This window comes from Pristis pectinata, chromosome 8 (assembly GCF_009764475.1).
Source record: "Pristis pectinata isolate sPriPec2 chromosome 8, sPriPec2.1.pri, whole genome shotgun sequence".
Classification (NCBI taxonomy): domain Eukaryota; kingdom Metazoa; phylum Chordata; class Chondrichthyes; order Rhinopristiformes; family Pristidae; genus Pristis; species Pristis pectinata.
In genome coordinates, this window is record NC_067412.1 from 32704545 (window position 1) to 32721921 (window position 17377).

The 17377-nt window shown below is 35.9% G+C and overlaps 1 protein-coding gene across 4 annotated transcripts in view; it reads left to right on the top strand.

Annotated features, from left to right (window-relative positions):
* Positions 1-17377, top strand: part of LOC127573328 (E3 ubiquitin-protein ligase MGRN1-like) — a 112465-nt gene that overhangs the window by 55440 nt on the left and 39648 nt on the right. For all 4 annotated transcript variants that reach the window (XM_052021406.1, XM_052021408.1, XM_052021409.1 and 1 more), the window contains exons 6-7: positions 10858-10924; positions 15198-15241. In XM_052021406.1, the coding sequence (XP_051877366.1) occupies positions 10858-10924; positions 15198-15241 (111 nt within the window). The remainder of the gene's footprint in view (positions 1-10857; positions 10925-15197; positions 15242-17377) is intronic.

Consider the following 17377-nt stretch of genomic DNA (forward strand, 5'->3'; position numbering starts at 1 on the left):
CAATGGTGAGGGTTCTTCATATGGATTTTCCTGGATGGATGATGAGAAAGCCGTTAAGAAGATATCAGTGGAAATCTGGCCAGCTTTCTTCATTTGATAAAGCTCTTTATAGCAAAGCACAGCATTTTATGTCATGTGACAATGTTTAACGCTGCACTTCATATCAGGGTTGTCATCTGTGAAGATGGCTATTGTTTGTAAAATGTGACAGAAGGCCTACAAAGGCCTTTTCATGCTGAACAATTTTGGTGATGGTGTTACTTTAGTGGCTTCTTGTTCCTCTTATGATCTCTGTTGCTTAAGGTCTGACAGATCCTTGTTTGTAATTTTATGGCATGAATTCCAATAACTCTTCCATTCTGGTTACCTCATCAAACCCAGCCTTATTTGCTGACTAAAGATTTCTCAAGTTCATAAACCCACACAAGTTGTGTATAAATTCTGGCCATAATTTTCTCTATACACAGTTGTTGTTTTGTGGGATATGCTTTCTCAAGATGCACTCATGTAGGTGATAGCTTTCTTGACTTTGCACCTCTTACAAATTTTCAGAATGATGGTTTGTCATTGTCTCTGAAATACATATCTCATCACATGCTGTAGGCAGTAAACCTTGAAAGTGGCAATAACTCCATGGGTTGTAACAGTGAAGTGGTGTTGAGTCAAAAACGCCTAAATTGGCTTGACAACAGCCAAATAATGTCTTGAAATTGTTAATAATGAGCTTTGATGTTCAGATTATTCTTGATGTAACATTGTTCGATGAAGGAGGAGTGAAATTATATAGTATATGGAAGATATTAGTCTTTGAATATACCTTGTCTTGTATTCTCTGAATGGTAGGCTGACAGAGGTTTAAGCTAACAGTCACCCTCAGTGCTGTCAAATAGAAGAGTAAGGCAAGCTTTGGCTGACTTGAAGCCTAGAGCGGTTTTCGCATCTCATGAAATGAATGCACCAAGGATACCCTTTCCAAATAAACACATCTCATTTATGTTAAATGCCTTTTTAGGAGATTTGCCGCCACCTGTGATGGTTCTTTTAAATTCCTTGGGGAAACTTTTTTACTGCCATGGAATTGCATTTGCTGCAAGATGAATATTACTCAGGTTTGTATATTTCTTGAAACACTCAAAGCAGTTGTGGCTGACCTGGAACATATTGCCACGTAGGGAAGATCCATCACCTTTCCCACATTCACTCAAGTCTTGTTTTTTTTTTCCTGGGTCAACATCAAGCTCAGGGGCACATACTGTTGATTCTGATCTTCTGACTTCAAAAAGGTGCTCATGTGAAACTATGCTGGTATTTGTAGTTTTTGATTATAGTAAGTCACGAATGCTAGAAATTATTAGCAGAAGTGGATTTATAAATAAGAATAATAACTAGGATCAATTACACTCACTAGGACAACATCCTGTTTCAATGAAATGCCATTTGCATTGTTTGAAAGTGTGGTAATGAAGAGTGAACAGTGACCAATGCACTTCAGAAAATATATTTCCAAGTCAATTTTTGAAGATAAGTTCTCATAAGTTTGAAATTAATGTCATAACTCACCTATTTATATCACTTTAAATAGCAGAAGATAGATATTTGTATTTGTAAACATTTTATAGTGCCTTTTGATCTGCAGTTTTAAAATGCAAATCTTCCAACGTCCAGCCCAACATTCAGCATCTAGCAAATAACTTTTCCCACTAACTTGGTGTGTACAATTTATTGATATTTATTTTGTATTGTAAATCAGTGTTCATGGAATCTTTGAGAATAAAAATTAGTCACATTTTCTCTTGACGTGTTCCACTATTCCATTAGATTGTGGCTGATATACATCTTGACTTCTTTTCGTTACATCAATATCTCTTGGAGTTCTTACCCCACAAATCTGTCAATTTTTTTTTTGTTCTCTGAAAATTCCTACTAGTATACTATAATGTTCTTTTGGAGATAAAAGTATTTCACTAACCACTAAATTACACCTCAGTGAACCTAGGTGCAATAAAAATAGAAACATTGGACATACTCAGCAGGTCGGGTAGTATCTATGGAGAGAGAAACTGAATTAAGACTTTAGATCATTGTCCTTTCATTAGAATTGGAAAAAGATAGAAACAAATGTTCTAAAGAGTAGAAAAAGGGGGAGGAGAGGGGAATAAGAAGAGATGTATTACAGGGTGGAAGGCATGAGACAAATAACAAAAGGTTGATGCAAAACGAAAAGGGATGGTATCAATACAAAGATGGGTTGTGAGGAGGTATGAATGGGAAAAGCAGATTTCGTCAGTTGAAATTGTTGAACTCTCTGTTAAGTATGGTAAGATGTTATGTGTCTATTCAAAAGATGAGCTGCTCTTCCTCAAGATTATATGAGCTTTACTGGAGCAGTGGAGACCAAGGAAAGGGAGTGAAGTGGGTGAAAAATAAAAGTGACAGGCAAGGGGAAACTTGGAATCTGTGAAATAAGTTTTTTCAATTAACCTAGACTGAACAATTTTTCCTTTGTATTTGTATTTATTTAATATTGCATGTCAGTCTCCATAGAAATCATAATTGGTCACATGCCCCCTTGGAATGTTCCACTATTTTATTAGATAATGGCTGATATACATCTCAATTTAATTTAGTTGCTGTTAATCAATATGCCCTGAAACCCTTGTCCTTGCCCAACAAATTTATCAATCTGTCTTGAAAATTCCTACTAAATTAGGCTCTTAAACATAATAAGGATATTGCATAGTTATGAGTTTGGCCAAAATGTTCCAAAATATTTTAGGTTCTGGAAAAATCCCATCTTATTGAAAAACAGCAAATGTTATAGTCCTATTTTAGAAAAAAAAAGGAGGAATTGAGAAAACTGGTAACTAGGGGTCAATTCACTTAACATCAATCATTGGTGAAACGTTGGAATAGATAATTAAATGATATCACTACAGAACATGGTTAGGTTCAACATGGTTTTATGAGAAGTGTGTTTGATAAATTAGTAGAGTTTTTGGAAGATGTATCAAGTCAGGTAGATGAAGAGCCTGTAGTTAAATTTTTTTAAATTAAGTTTTACTTACAGCGTGGTAACAGGCCCTTGGGCCCAACGAGTCCATGCTGCCCATTTTAAACCCAATTAACCTACCCGTACTTCTTTGCAAAGTGGGAGGAAACCGGAGCACCCGGAGCATTTCATAGGGTACCACAAGAGGAAGGTTAATGGTCATGGGGTTGAGGATAATATATTAACATTGATAGAGGATTGGTTTATAAAAATAACGCATAGATGAAGGATAAATTTATAATTTTTAGGTTGGCAAACTGTAATTCCTAGGTTAATCCTGGGACTAGCTATTTACTATAATGAAATGTATCCATGTTTGGTTTTGATACAAAAGTACTGGGAGAGTAAGTTGTGAGGAAGACGCATTCTGCAAAGAAATATTGCTAACTTAAGAGTGGATAAGAAGGTGGCAAATGGAGTATGTTGTGGACAGATGAACTTTGGGATGATCAGAAGGACAAAATGTTACTTAAATGTTGTTAAACTTTGATCCTAGTGTACATGAAACAAAGTTAACACGTGGGTAGAGCAAGTAATTAGAAAGACAAATCTGGGCTTTATTGCAAGAGTAAGGAAGCACTTCTATAATTGTACAGAGCTTTGGCAGGACCATAGCTAAAGTACTGCAAACAGTTTTGGTCTCCTTATTTAACTTACTTACCTACCATAAAGAAGTGCAGTGAAGGTTTGCTAAATTGGTTCTTGAGAGTATTGGTTCATTTTGCCCAATCGTTCCTCCTAGGGCAATCCTTCTATTTCCAAGTTTAGAAGGATAAGAGTTGATCTCAATGAAACAGAAGACTCTAGGGACACCTGACAGATTAGGTCCTATGTGGTGTGGGAGTCCAGAACTATGCTACATAATAACAGGGTAAAGGGTTGTCTATTTAAGGCTGGGTTGAAGATGAATTTCTTCTTCAAGAGACCATGAATGCTGAGAATAATTAAATATATTCAAGTTTGGAATATAATTTTGGTCAATGGCCTTACCAGAGTTTCTACAGTTCAGGTGGGAAAGTGGAGTTCAAGCCACAAGTTAAACGGTCATCATCTTTCTCAATGATGGAGTATTAGGGACTGAATGGCTTTACTGAACCAATTTATGTTCTTGTGAGTCATTCATTGCAGAGTTCAATCTATATGGTATTTCATTGTTTCAGATTTTATTTTATTGCTTGTAAGAAGGAATGCTATTGTAGGATGGAAATTAATAAATTCTATCTAATTCTACTTGTGGCAACTCAAAGATTTTGTGTTTATGATTTCTGTTGTTTTTGGAGAACATCTTAAGGGAACATCTGTCTTTGCAATATTACATTAATTGTAAATTGTGCAGTAAATTCATTCGATGCTTAATGGAGAATGAGTTATTTCAGCCTGTGTAGGAGTATGCAAAATCTTTTAATTAATTGCATTGGGCTGTAACAGAAGAATACAACACAAGGTAATTGGTTCTACACTGGTTCTGCATTCACTTTTAGTAGTTTTTCAGCTTTTATTCTTTGCTTGATGAATACATTAAGTTCCATGGTTCTAATACGGAGGAGAATTTTGTATTTGCAGCTTTGTTCATGTTTGTTGAACATTTTGTTTGTAATTTGTTGAAATAATGGTATTCTCTTAAAAATGGAGGAAAGTATAAAGATATAATCTTTTTATGTTCAATGTAATTTTGTAAACTTTTTGTATGTTAGATTCAAAACAATTGAAGATTGCAGAGATTCTGAATGTTGTGACCTTTTAAGTTCTTTAAAATGTCTTGACATTCACTAATGATGGTGGCCAAATCTGTTCACATAAGCTATTTCAAAATACTTTGTTATGAAGATAAGTTACCATGCAGAGCAGACTAAACAGCGGATATAAATGAATTTACAAGGTTGAGTGAAATTCTTGTTCGTGAGAAACGGGCAAAAATATATTTAAAGTTTTACATGTTATGTAGTCTGTCTCCTAAAGAACTGTGAGTTGCAAATTGCAATTTTGTAAGCTTAGTAGTTTAAAAGGCTTTACCAGAATTTAGCTGAACTTGTAATTACATTTCTGTGAGAGTTTTTGAAACATTTGGACAGTCTACTGTAGAATACCTTTTAATTGCCTTAATTTTTTTTGGTCTAAGCCAGACAAATCAATAGAGGCAAAATTTTAAAGGTACATTGTGTCTGCACTCTTTTTTTAGCATATGATAAATTGGGGTCCTGAATTAATTGCAGCTACTATGCCAACCTTGTATCTGTGCTGGAGGCTAGACATTGAATAGTTACTAATTATTGCAGAGCTGAAACACTGGATTTAAATTTGCTTGCATTATTGTTAGCTCTGGTGATGAATTCTCCCAGACTCCAAGGATGCTGATGCCATTCAAAAGATATATACAGATCACATTATAAAAGGGGTGGGAATAACAGAGCAAAATTGCCAATAATAACTTTGGTTATATTTGTATTGTCCAGTTGCTGCAACTACATGCAGCACTCTGTTAGTATTTTTGTGTAAAATTAGGAGCAGTGACTATCTCTGGTGTTTTGATTTTTTTTGTTAATAACAATTGATAGCGGTTTCACACTTACTAGATCTAAATATTTTCAGCAATCTGATGTTGAATTTCTTAGAATTGTTTCATTGTGCATTCTCTTGGATTATTAATTTAAATTTGTTCCATTTGATTTTAGGCAATTAGTGTGCCGCATTTCTGCTCCAGCTGAATGAATTGTGTGCTGTATTACGAATTTCAAATATGGTTGAACAAATCTCTATATTATTATATTCTCAGCATTTTTTTTTCCAAATGCCTAGAAAGTTATCACTACTCAGATTGCAGATAGATACTACTTAGCTGGTTGCACATATAGATATTTGAATTTTATTCTTTTATTGTGTAAAGTTTAATTCATTTATACAGTGTATCAGACATCTTAAATGTGTTTCACAAAATGAATTTTAAGTAAAATGAATGGTCTTGTGTAGAAAATTTAAGAGTGGGGTGAAAATTATAGAAGTGATAATGTAAACTTATGCTGTACTTCTGTCTAAACCAAATGTACAACATGTACAGATACAGGAGATGACAAATAGGATTATTTCTGTGAATTGTAATGTTTTAATTTCATGCACTGTTTCCTAAATGTGTGATGTGACTGTGAAGTACATTTCCTGAATAAGTATAATGATGCACTGTCTGTTCCCATTGGAATTCTTATAAAGTTCAAGCATTTGATATCAAAACTGTTATTAATTGGGGTTCTGTCAAGTTTTGGATAATCAAAACAAGAGTTTCTGGTTTCATGACTTGGAACACTTCTAATTGCTTGGCTGTAAAATTCAATATTTTTAGCAAACTTGTTTAATAATTTGGATTTTTACCTACCCAGTTGAAACGAGCAATCAAATTGAAAGAAATATTGTTAGTTATAAGTAAACTTTCAATCAATTCCAACATTTTTAATCTGCCATTTGAAGAAACTAAATTCCCTTCATAATCAATTATTGAATCCCTGCTTCTTCCCAAATTGCTGATCAAAATAATTTCCTTCCTTTCCTCACAGCCTCTGTTTAGAGCTGTATAAATACTCCAACCCATATTCATGGCTTATTCCCCATTTACAAACTAATTATTATTCCCCATGTATCGATCAAATGACCACATCTGGGGTGACACAGTGGAGTAGCTTGTATACTGGCTGCCTTACAGCTCCAGTGACCTGGATTCAATCTTAACTTCAGCTGCTGTTTCTCTGGAGTTTGTGCATTCTCCCTGTGGCCAAAATCGTGGGTTGGTAGGGTAACTGGGCACTGTAAATTGACCCCAGTGTGTAGATGAGAGGTAGAATTTTGGGAGAGTTGATATGAATATAGGCAGAATAAATGAATGTAAGTGAAATAAAATAGGATTAGCATAAATGGTGGTTGACAGTGAGTGTGGACTCAATGGGCCACAGTGAGTGTGGACTCAATGGGCCACAGTGCCTGTGTCCGTGCTGTATGACTCCATCACAGTACCTTGCAGGCTTTGCCATCCACTTTGAAACTTCTGTGACACTTGTGAAAATAAGCTCCTGCAAGTTACTTCCAAGGTGCCTGATACTATTGTGCCTTTTCACTGCCATTTGCCGCAATAACATTGTTGACTTATTCCATCACCTCGGTTTTTGATGCCTTTTTAAAGCTAAGCCTTCACTTGTTCATCCTAGTAATTTTCCCCATCTTTAAGCATTTAACTATGGCTCAACCATCTGTCATTGCATCTGACTGGAATACCTTTAGCTTTCCTGGTCCTTACTGCTAACTACCAAGTCTGTTCAAATCTCCAGGGCTACTCTGCTGGCTTTTCTCTATTACTACCATTTACGTAACCTATTATTACCTTTTATATAATCTCTTTATTGCAGCCAACACTAGTAATATGTGCAAGGAATTCATGAACTATTGAGCAAGTATTTGCAGTACTGCTGCCTGCACCTTCAGCCTCCTCCTTCCTTTGTCTAACATGCACACCTTTTCCTGTATGTCTTTGTTCTCTTTTTATCTTTCTCTCTTTTCTGTCTTATTTTATTTTCTGATATTTTTTTCTTAACTTTCTTCCGTGTTCTCATTAACTTGGCTGAATATTATATATACAAAGTTGCTGACTACTTCTATCCTCCCAACCAGTTGATAACAGACATTGTAAATTATATTCTTTCCTCAGAGTTAGTTTCATTCTTTATAAAACCACAATCTCTTTCCAAAACCCTGACCAATCTGTCATTAAAGTGTACGACCTGCCAAAGATTCTTGAAAATGTCTCTATCCTGTAACTTTCTCTTAATCCTTCCAATAAGAGTAATGTCCTCTCAGACACTGTGTTGGTCAAACTTGCCAATGGCATTCTCATTGTCTCAGTCATATTGTTGTTGTTTGTACCCTGATTTCTGTGCAACCTTTTAACATGGTATTTAATAGAGAGTGCAGTCTCCACGGAACACAGCTTCTGCTAGGCATAAGCTTAGAGAATAAGGGTGGGGTAGATCAGTCAGGTAAATTAATAGTAAGCATATCTAAAAGAGGAGTGAGGAAATACAAGGTTTCTTCTACCATAGACAGGAATGTGAGATCTAGTGCCAGCAATTCCTGCACCACATGGTAATTTTAGGACACTTCATGCATCCTGGGAGAATATCTGTGTAGGAGGTTGCTTTGATTAAGCTCAAGGTCAGATCAGGGTTTCCAGGTTGGCTTTCCCAAAACCAAAGAGAGAGAGAGAGAGAGACAGCAGGGTAGCAAGTGGCCAACCAAAAGGTACCATTCTCAAACCAGGACTCAGTAGTAGAGACTGGTTCAGGGGACCGTAACTCAAAACAGTGCTGCCTAGGACCTGGAGCAAACAACTTCACAGAGTACAACATCAAAGCATAGAAATGTAGCTATCCTTGAGGATTCCATTGCCCTGCAGGCAGACAGGCATTTCTGCAACATCAGGGCGAACACTGCATGTTGCATTGATTTCCTGGTGCTAAGATAAAAGAAATTACTGAGAGAGTACAGTGGTGCAGCATATTGTTTGGTGGGGGAAGGGTGCAGAAAGGAAGTTGTGCATATTGGCATCAATGATGATGGGAGGGCATGAATAGATTTCTATAGTCAAATTTAAAGGAGCTGGGGAAAAAATTAGAAAGCAGGTAGTAATCTCTAGATTAATGTCAACCCCACATGCTAGTGAGAATGGAAGTGGGAAGATCAGGCAGATTTAATGCATGGCGAAGACATGGCTCAGATGCTCAGGCTTTTGGATCTTTTCAAAATGGACTGGATTGTCCCCGTCTTGTTACAGGACAATGTTTTTGTGGACAGGTTCAATGGTGAGATTGGGGAGGGTTTAAACTACAATAGAAAAATGAGTTCAGCGCACATGCATTTAAGTGCAGTGAGGTAATTAAGAATGGTGAGCTTCAAAGTGATGAAGGATTATGATTTAGTTGTGAGAACTGAAATGTGGCGCTTAATGTTTCAGGATAAAGATGTTAAGAAAATATTGGGAAAGGAAAAATGGAAGTGGGTAGAAATGCCAATTAAAGAAGATATCACATTGGAATGAGAGGATGCCCTTGAAAGATGAGGTAGAGTCCATTTGTTTAGAGTTGAGAAGCAAGGAGGGAGTTATCATGTTACTTAATGAGAAGACAGAGAAAAGAGAGAATCTGCAGGGAAATTACAGATATGTGCACAAGCTGTAAAATGGTGATATTGGATGATGCCAATTAGCTGGAGCAATATTATAGTAAGAGTCAAAGGAAGGATTTTTTGAATTGTGTTGAGGAGAACTTCCTTGATCGCTGTTTCCAGTCCACAGAGAAGGGAGACATTATTGGATTTGGTTTTAAGCAGTGAGCTCAGCTGAGTGCACCATGTGCCAGTGGGAAAACACTTGGGGAACAGGAATCATTGGATCATGAGATCTTGATTAATAATAGAGGGTGGCAAAGAGTATTAAGAAAGAACTTCTAATTGGAAGGAGGATTAACATCAGTAGGAAAACGTAGGATCATATCAGTAGGTACAATAAAACTCTGATAATCCACTATTCGATTGTTTGGAAGTCCCAGTGGTTTGGTATCTAGCTCACTAGGTGTTGATCCCTGTGCTCCTCTCAGCACACCGTAGTTCCCACATTCCCTTTCAACACACTGGGGCCCAAGGTTTCTTCATTCCCTTTTAGTCCACCGGGGCTTCATATTATCATACCAATACATGGTATGATAGTTATACGACTTGGCTACTTTCACTTATTGCAATTAGCTACATTAATTCTACCTTGTTTGGTAATTGGCCACTTATTACTAATTGTAGAATATTTCTCTGCATTAGTTTTGCCCACACAAAAATTGTGACAGAAAATTGGTTATCGGGCAGCTTCCTCTCATAATACCATCAGCAGATTTGGTATAGGTTTTAACAGGTATACAGTAGATACATGGCTCTGCTGTGCACAAAAATGTATTACGTTACAGTGGGGAATGGGATCGGTTAGCTCAATCTTCTTGGGAGTTAATCATTTTAATTAGGTTGAATGTTATGTTGCAATACCTTGTCAACCCTTGTTCTTCACCATATATTCAATCTAATCTTGATTGTTTATATAATTTACTTAATCTCTTCATGTCAAAATAATTCATGAAGAATCCAGTTTTAATTGGCTTCTAATCTATTGTGAATGGACACCAAAGCTGCCTGTTTCTTTAAAAGAATATACATCAAAAGGAAATATTACAAAAGTATTGGAATATTTCACTTTTGCTCTTTGGTCTTTTGCACTAGTTTTTCTTCCTTACCATAGCCCTGCCAACTTGCTGCACACTTTTCTAAAACTTGTCACAGTGCATGCTGCTGTTCTGGTTTTCTACTTGAGCACAAATGAGGTAGATAATAAAAACTTCCGGACTTCAGTTTTTGCAATCATTAAAATTTAATTGATTAGATTCCCCATTTCCTAGCTAGTTTCTAGTCGGGAAATTTCAGCCACCCACCATCTCTAGAGGACGTATTAACAGATACTTTGATTTCAATTAACGGGATGCTGCAGCATTACCATTTATTTCAATGTATTGTCAGAAATGGACAAACTTTAAAAAGAACCTTAGAGATTTTAATCTTTTTAAACTTTTCCTTCTGTTATATACCTGTGGTGTTTTCCTCAGATGTAGAAAATATAAAAATTGCATTTTAACTGTTCTGGATACTCCAAATTTTGTAGTATATTGAGTGTTACTTTAAATTTTAAAAGTGATTATCATTTTTTTCTTTTTTAATTGTTCTTTCCTTTTATTCTTCAGCTAAACTTTGATCTTGAGAAAGGAGTTTTTCCATTAGTCATTCGGGCTGTGGTAGATGAAGTAGATGGTAAGTAGTATGATATGGCGTACTGGAATCTCAAATGGGGTGGTGAATTCCTTATGTCATCCTTAAAGATTTTGTTAAAGTTTATAACTGGCATTCGTGCAGTTAGCCTACTAAGCATTAGACTATGCATAATCTTTAGAGGCAATGGGAGGGAAAGCAATCAGAAATGTCAGGTCTGGGTTAACAACAGATTTCATTTCAGATGTTGCTTGTTATCTTTGGCATGTTACTGGTTAATAAGGTAATTATTTGGAATAAGACTACCCTCACAAACTGATGACATTGATTTGAAGCATGCACACTCACTTGCAGCCAGACACCAGGCCGCTATATTTAAACAGTTCCCACAATTCCTCAACAAAGGGGACATAAATTGCAAACTTTTCTTAGCAATGGAGTTGTTTTCCTTCACAGAGATATGATATTTTGTATATTAAGAATGTACAGCCCAGTGTTTGACCACATTCCTCTGGAACTTAACATTTTGCTCAGGTCCAACATTGGAGACAATACACCCGTTTATTTAAGTGAATTCTATAACCTAGTCACCGTCAATTTTAACTTGGTAAATTCAGTTGAGACCCAGAAAAAATCCAGTGCAGATAAAAACAGATCTGTGAAGGGATTTGTATACAAATGTAATGGCTTGAAATTACAAATGTTATAGCTTAGCTTCTTGGGGGGGCAGTGGGGCAGCACACGCACCTCTGAGTCAACAGCTTGTGGGTCCAGGTCCCATCCAGGAGTCCAGGGTACAGATGTCTAGGCAGGCACTGCTCCAACTGAGGTGCTTCCTTTTGTATGAGATGTTAGAGATGTTATACTAAGGACTTTCTGCTCCTGCTGGGGCACATAAAAATCTCTTGGATTTATTTCACGGAATAGTGGTAGGTTATTACTGGTATCTTAGCCAACATTTATCCCATGATTGACATTCCTAAATTAAACAGAGGACCTGGTCATTATCCTTATTGCTATTTCTGGAAGCTTTTTGAACATAAATTGACTGCTGTGTTTTGTACATTACAACAGTGACTACACTTCCAAATCCATTTGGGGTCTGAAGTTGGGAAAGGCATTATATAGGTGCTAGTCTGTTATTTTCCTCATTGAAATGTCCAAAAGAGCAAGTGTGCTTAATATATTCCAACTAATGCTTTTACAGTTGACTTCTGTAGAAGTGGAAATAATTAAAGCATTTTACCAGATTTATGCAGTTTCACTAAGTGTGGCCATTATAAACATGGGGTATAACACATGATATTAAAGCAAGTCTTGTTCTTTGAGCACAATACAAATTTGCATCCAACAATAGTAATACAATTTTAGGCTTAAATGTTAAGTATTTAGAGAGTTGACTTTAACGAAACTTCAGCTTGATAGAAATAATTAATTTGTAACATAATAGAATTTTCAGCAAACTAAAATTCAGCAACAGTATACTATTTTGTGCAATGGCTATGATTTTGCTGTGGTTTGGCTATGAAGTTTTATCCTGCTGCATATTACAGAATTGTCATTTTTCTTTCTGAATTTTATGCAGATATTTTTGACTGTAAATTAACTTGTTAAAATAGAAACTTTCATTTCAAGACCACCCTTTGAGAATGAGATCATTATATCTGTGAGACAGCAGAGCAGATTGTTTGGGGCATATTTATGTGTTGGTGGGTAACACATTACGAGTGGACTTGATTGAATATAAACTGCTCAAAATAAATCCTGCCAAATATAGAATACTATGGTGAAACGGAGTGCTAAACATGTGCGCTCTGATTGAGTGCAGCTGTTTTTTTTGTGTTGAATGTTTATTAGTGTAAGAGCAGTAGCAGGTCTTAAACATTTTCCACTTATTCCTCATCTGCTATCCTCTCCTTCATTCCCTGAACTAAAGAAACTCCAGAGGTGCCGAAAGCCCAGGTAGTTGGTCATTATAAATAATAATAAATAATACTGGAAACATTTAGCCTGTCAGACAGCATCTAGAGAGGAAGAGAAAAAGAGTTGATGTTTCAGGTTGATGATCTTTCATCTGAACTTGGAAATGTTAGAGTTAAACCAATGCAGGGAACGGATGAAAGAAAAGAGGGATCCAAAAGGAAGGATTTGTGCTTGGCTAACCTAGAAGACATTAAATTATTTTTTTTAAAAAGTGATCATAGTGCCAAGAAGGTAGTAATGGGACAAATAAGGCACGGTAGTGTAGCGGTTAATGTAACGCTATTACAGTGCCAGCAACCTGGGTTCAATTCTGGCCACTGTCTGTAAGGAGTTTTTATGTTCTTCCCTTGTCTGTGTGGGTTTGCTCTGGGTGCTCCAGTTTCCTCCCATATTCCAAAGACGTAGTGGTTAGGAAGTTGTGGGCATGCTATGTTGGTGCCAGAAGTGTGGCGACACTTGCGGGCTGCCCACAGAACACTCTACGCAAAAGATGCATTTCACTATGTGTTTCGATGTACATGTGACTAAAAGATATCTTAAGTAACCAAAAGATCATTCTGGGGAACTTGTAAGAAGCAAAACGATTATCTGCAATGACTAAAGGAAAGTTTTAAAAACTGTGGATGCTGGAAAATTAAAATATAAACAGAAAATATTAGAAATGCTCATATTCAATGTTTAATGCTCGATATTGAGTCCAGAAGGCTGTCATGTACCCAGACAGATGAGGTACTGTGCTTTGAGCATATATCGATCTTCATTAGAACAGGATTTGTAGCTGAAGCTCAAGAGGTCAGAGTAAACAGATTTTAAATGACTGGAAGCTCATTATGCAGATTAAACAGAGGTGTTCTTCCAAATGGCCCCCATTGTAATCTCCCATAGAGTGGGAATCTTGAACAATGAATACATATACTTCATTAAAGAAGTACAAGTAAATCATTTGAAATCATCTGAAAAGAGTGTTTGAGGAAAGGGGATTGTAAAATGGCAAATGTTACATTTCCTATGGCTGCATGAGAAGAGTGTGTGTGACACTGGAGATGTGCAGGGGGGAGCCTTGGAGGGAACAGTTCCTTTGAAATGTTGAAAGGAGATATTATAACTCTGGTGACACAACATTAGAGGTATTGGAAATGAGATGGATATGGTCATGGGTTCTGACAGCTTTGGTACGAGGGTGACCTAAATTGAGGAGAACATCTGTAGAATTAAGTTAGGTGTAAGGTCTTTGTTTCCAGCATCTCTCCAGAGTTTTTCTTTGCATCCCTTATACATAAATCTGTGTCCCCCTGGTCTTTGAACCATCTGCTGATGGGAATGGCTTCCATCTGTTTACACTATTTAAACCAGTCATGAAATTGTATACTTCCATCAGATCTCCTTTCAGTTTTCTTTACTCCAAACAAAATGTTCCAGCATCTCCAACTTAACCTTGCAGCTTAAATCTCTCATCCCTGAAACTACTCTAGCAAATTTTTCTGTAACCTCTCTGGAGCCATCATCCTTCCTAAAGTTTGGTAACGGAATTGGATGCACTATTCCAGTTGAGGCCTAATCAACATTTTATTAAGGTTCAACACACAACTGTCTAGCCTTATTCCCTTTGCCTCTACTTATGAAGCTCGGATTCCCATAAGGTTTACAGTTATACTCTCAATATGCCCTATCATCTTCAAAGATGAATGTACATGTACACTAAGGTCCTTCTGTTCATACACTTACTTCAGAACTTTGTAATTTAGTTAATACAATGGCTTCTGATTTTTTTTTCTTTCTGCAAAAATGTATCATTTCACACACTTTTGTATAAATTTTACTCTCATTTGTCTGCCTAGTCTGCCAGCTTATCTATATTCTCTTGCAGTCTGCTACTATCCAGCTTTCTGTTGTCCACACCTCCCAAGTTTTGTGTAAGCTATAAATTTGAAATTTTATACTGCAAATCCTCTTACTGTTCTTAGTGTATCAAAAATATAACAAATAGTTGGTGCTTTCAAGAAAGAAGACGAGAAAGGAAGTTAGCAGAAAAGTAAAGGTTTTGACAGCAAAAATAGATGTGTAGGTGGGAGGGTATGTTTGATGAACGAATCCATGCATTGTCAATTAAACTGCAGCTTATAATATGACATTCAAATATATTCTATTCTATGTACATTCCATGAGTTGGGTGATTTTTGATTTTACAATTGTGATTGGATCATCACGGATTTGAATTTAATTCTTTCTGAAGTGTTGATTTCAATTTCGTAGAGATAAAATGGCTTGCTGAAACTTTCTTCTTGTAACACGTAATAAAGCAAAATAAACCTAATTTGAATTTCTGTTGCAGAATACTCTGGCCATGCCCATATTCTTTTGGCTGCAATGGAAAAAGTAAGTAACAATTACTTTATGTACATCTTTTCGAATTATTGTTATTATCTTAAATTCATCTATTGGCCTAGGAGGTGATGAGATTTCCAGATAAGATTCAAGGGATATTAATTCCATGAAATTGAATCTGGAGCCATAATATTGCTTTGGCATTTGGTCTGAACCATTATCTGTAATCAAAAAGCTTCCACTCTATAGTAAAATGTTGCTCATTATTAACAGTAGTTTTCATTATCGTTAATTTAGTTTTGAATGTACAGTTACCCTGCACAGGAAAAACATTACACTTGTTGCAGTACTGTACAAAAAATGAAAACAGATTTGTGTAATTTGGAAAGTACTGAATTTATTTTATTACAATAACATCAGTTAATTTGATTAAATAAAATGAGCTCCTGGAACAATTACAGGAAAAATCAAAATGTTGAACCTGAGATGTACAATACTACTATTATTTCATGGTGGCAATATTGAAATAAAAACTAATTTTGTTTAGAAATGTACTGAATTACAACTGATTTACTTTAAGTGCAGTTTTCTTATCTACTTCATAAAATGCACAAAAAACGTAAATGAATTTTATGACTCTGATACTAAAAGTAGTGCCAGAGCATCATGTCTGCAACTTCATGCCTGAAGCTTTTAGAAATAAATGAACAAGATAGAATTATGAAACTTAAATTCATTGAGTAAAATTGGGTTGCTTCATTTGAACAACTTGTCTTGGAGCTGAAGAACCAGATTGCTACTAATGCATCAAAATAGCACACACTCTCATAATGGAGGTTACATTAGTTTCTTGCATGTTGAAAAACGTGCGCTTCAGCCTCCGAAGTTACAAAATTCTGTTTTGCAAGGCTGTTACAGAACAGAATTACCACTACCCCAAAATGGCTGCTTTTGATAAAACTAACAGTTTCAAATAAAATTACAACAGAATAATTTTGAGAGACTGAGTCATAAAAAAAATTCAAAGTTGCAAATAAGTTAACAGAAAGTGAAGAGATATAGAATGATTTTCAATCTTTTTTTTGAGGTCATGGGCACATTTGAAGAACTTGCAGATAAATGTGTCTGGAATGTTGAACGCAGAATCATTGTAGACAGGCTCTTTATTAGTTTAATGGACCTCATAAAAGTTTAATAATGCACTCTGGTATATGTATTACAGAGACAAAGTAGGCAGTGTTAGTTCGAAAACTATGAGCAAGTCTGAACATGATGGTTATTGGATTTATGTTATGCTTGCTGTTCACATCACTGAGTGGTTGTACATTTAAGAATTAGTATTAAATATTCAGCTCAGGTATCCTAATATTGCTCTTCTATATTCATCTGCAAGCATACACTCTGTCACCTTAAATGTTTTTTTCATACAGTGAACGTTTCAAACTCCTAAACAAGATGGTGCACATAATCTGAAAATAATTAAAGACAATTTCAAAATAATTTTCACCTGCAGTGAGCATTTATATTTCCACTGCTATGTGAGATGCTTTCACTCGTTTAAAAAAAACATTACTGTGCATGCTTTAGCTGTAAAGGTGACAAAATCGTAGCTCAGAGATAACAGGCATTCCTTGTGTGGCAGGAGGTTTGTTAAATTAAGAATCCCATTTCTCTAGTTAGTTTTGCCTTTTATAAATTAGAGGTTTATTTGGAAACCATACCAAATATGAAGGTAATTTCAGAGGACTTAGTGGAAGAAGAACTTCAGGCAGAATTTTGTTACGAGCATTAATGGTTCTGGAAATTTCTTTTAGGAATAGTATTTTCATATGAATTTTGAAGTGGGCTGTGCCTAACAATAAATTTGAAGTTGAAACTTCTTAGAACTTGAGCGTGGATTTTTTCTTTTCCATCCTTGTGTTCAAACTACATTGAAGTTGTACTTTAAATTCAGATCCATTTAATAATTTTCCTCGGGGGCAATTACACTAATCTCAGTATGTGTCTCCAATGCAGATCTAACTGGGTCTTGATTTAATGCATTTCTTTTCATTAGGATTTGAAGACCACTTATCAGGTTTTGAGAATTTTATTTGCAAAAATAATATACTCTAGGTATGAATGACACTGGTATAACCCCATTTCTTTTCATGTCCCAAGTACCCTCAAGCACATGTTGGGCTTTGT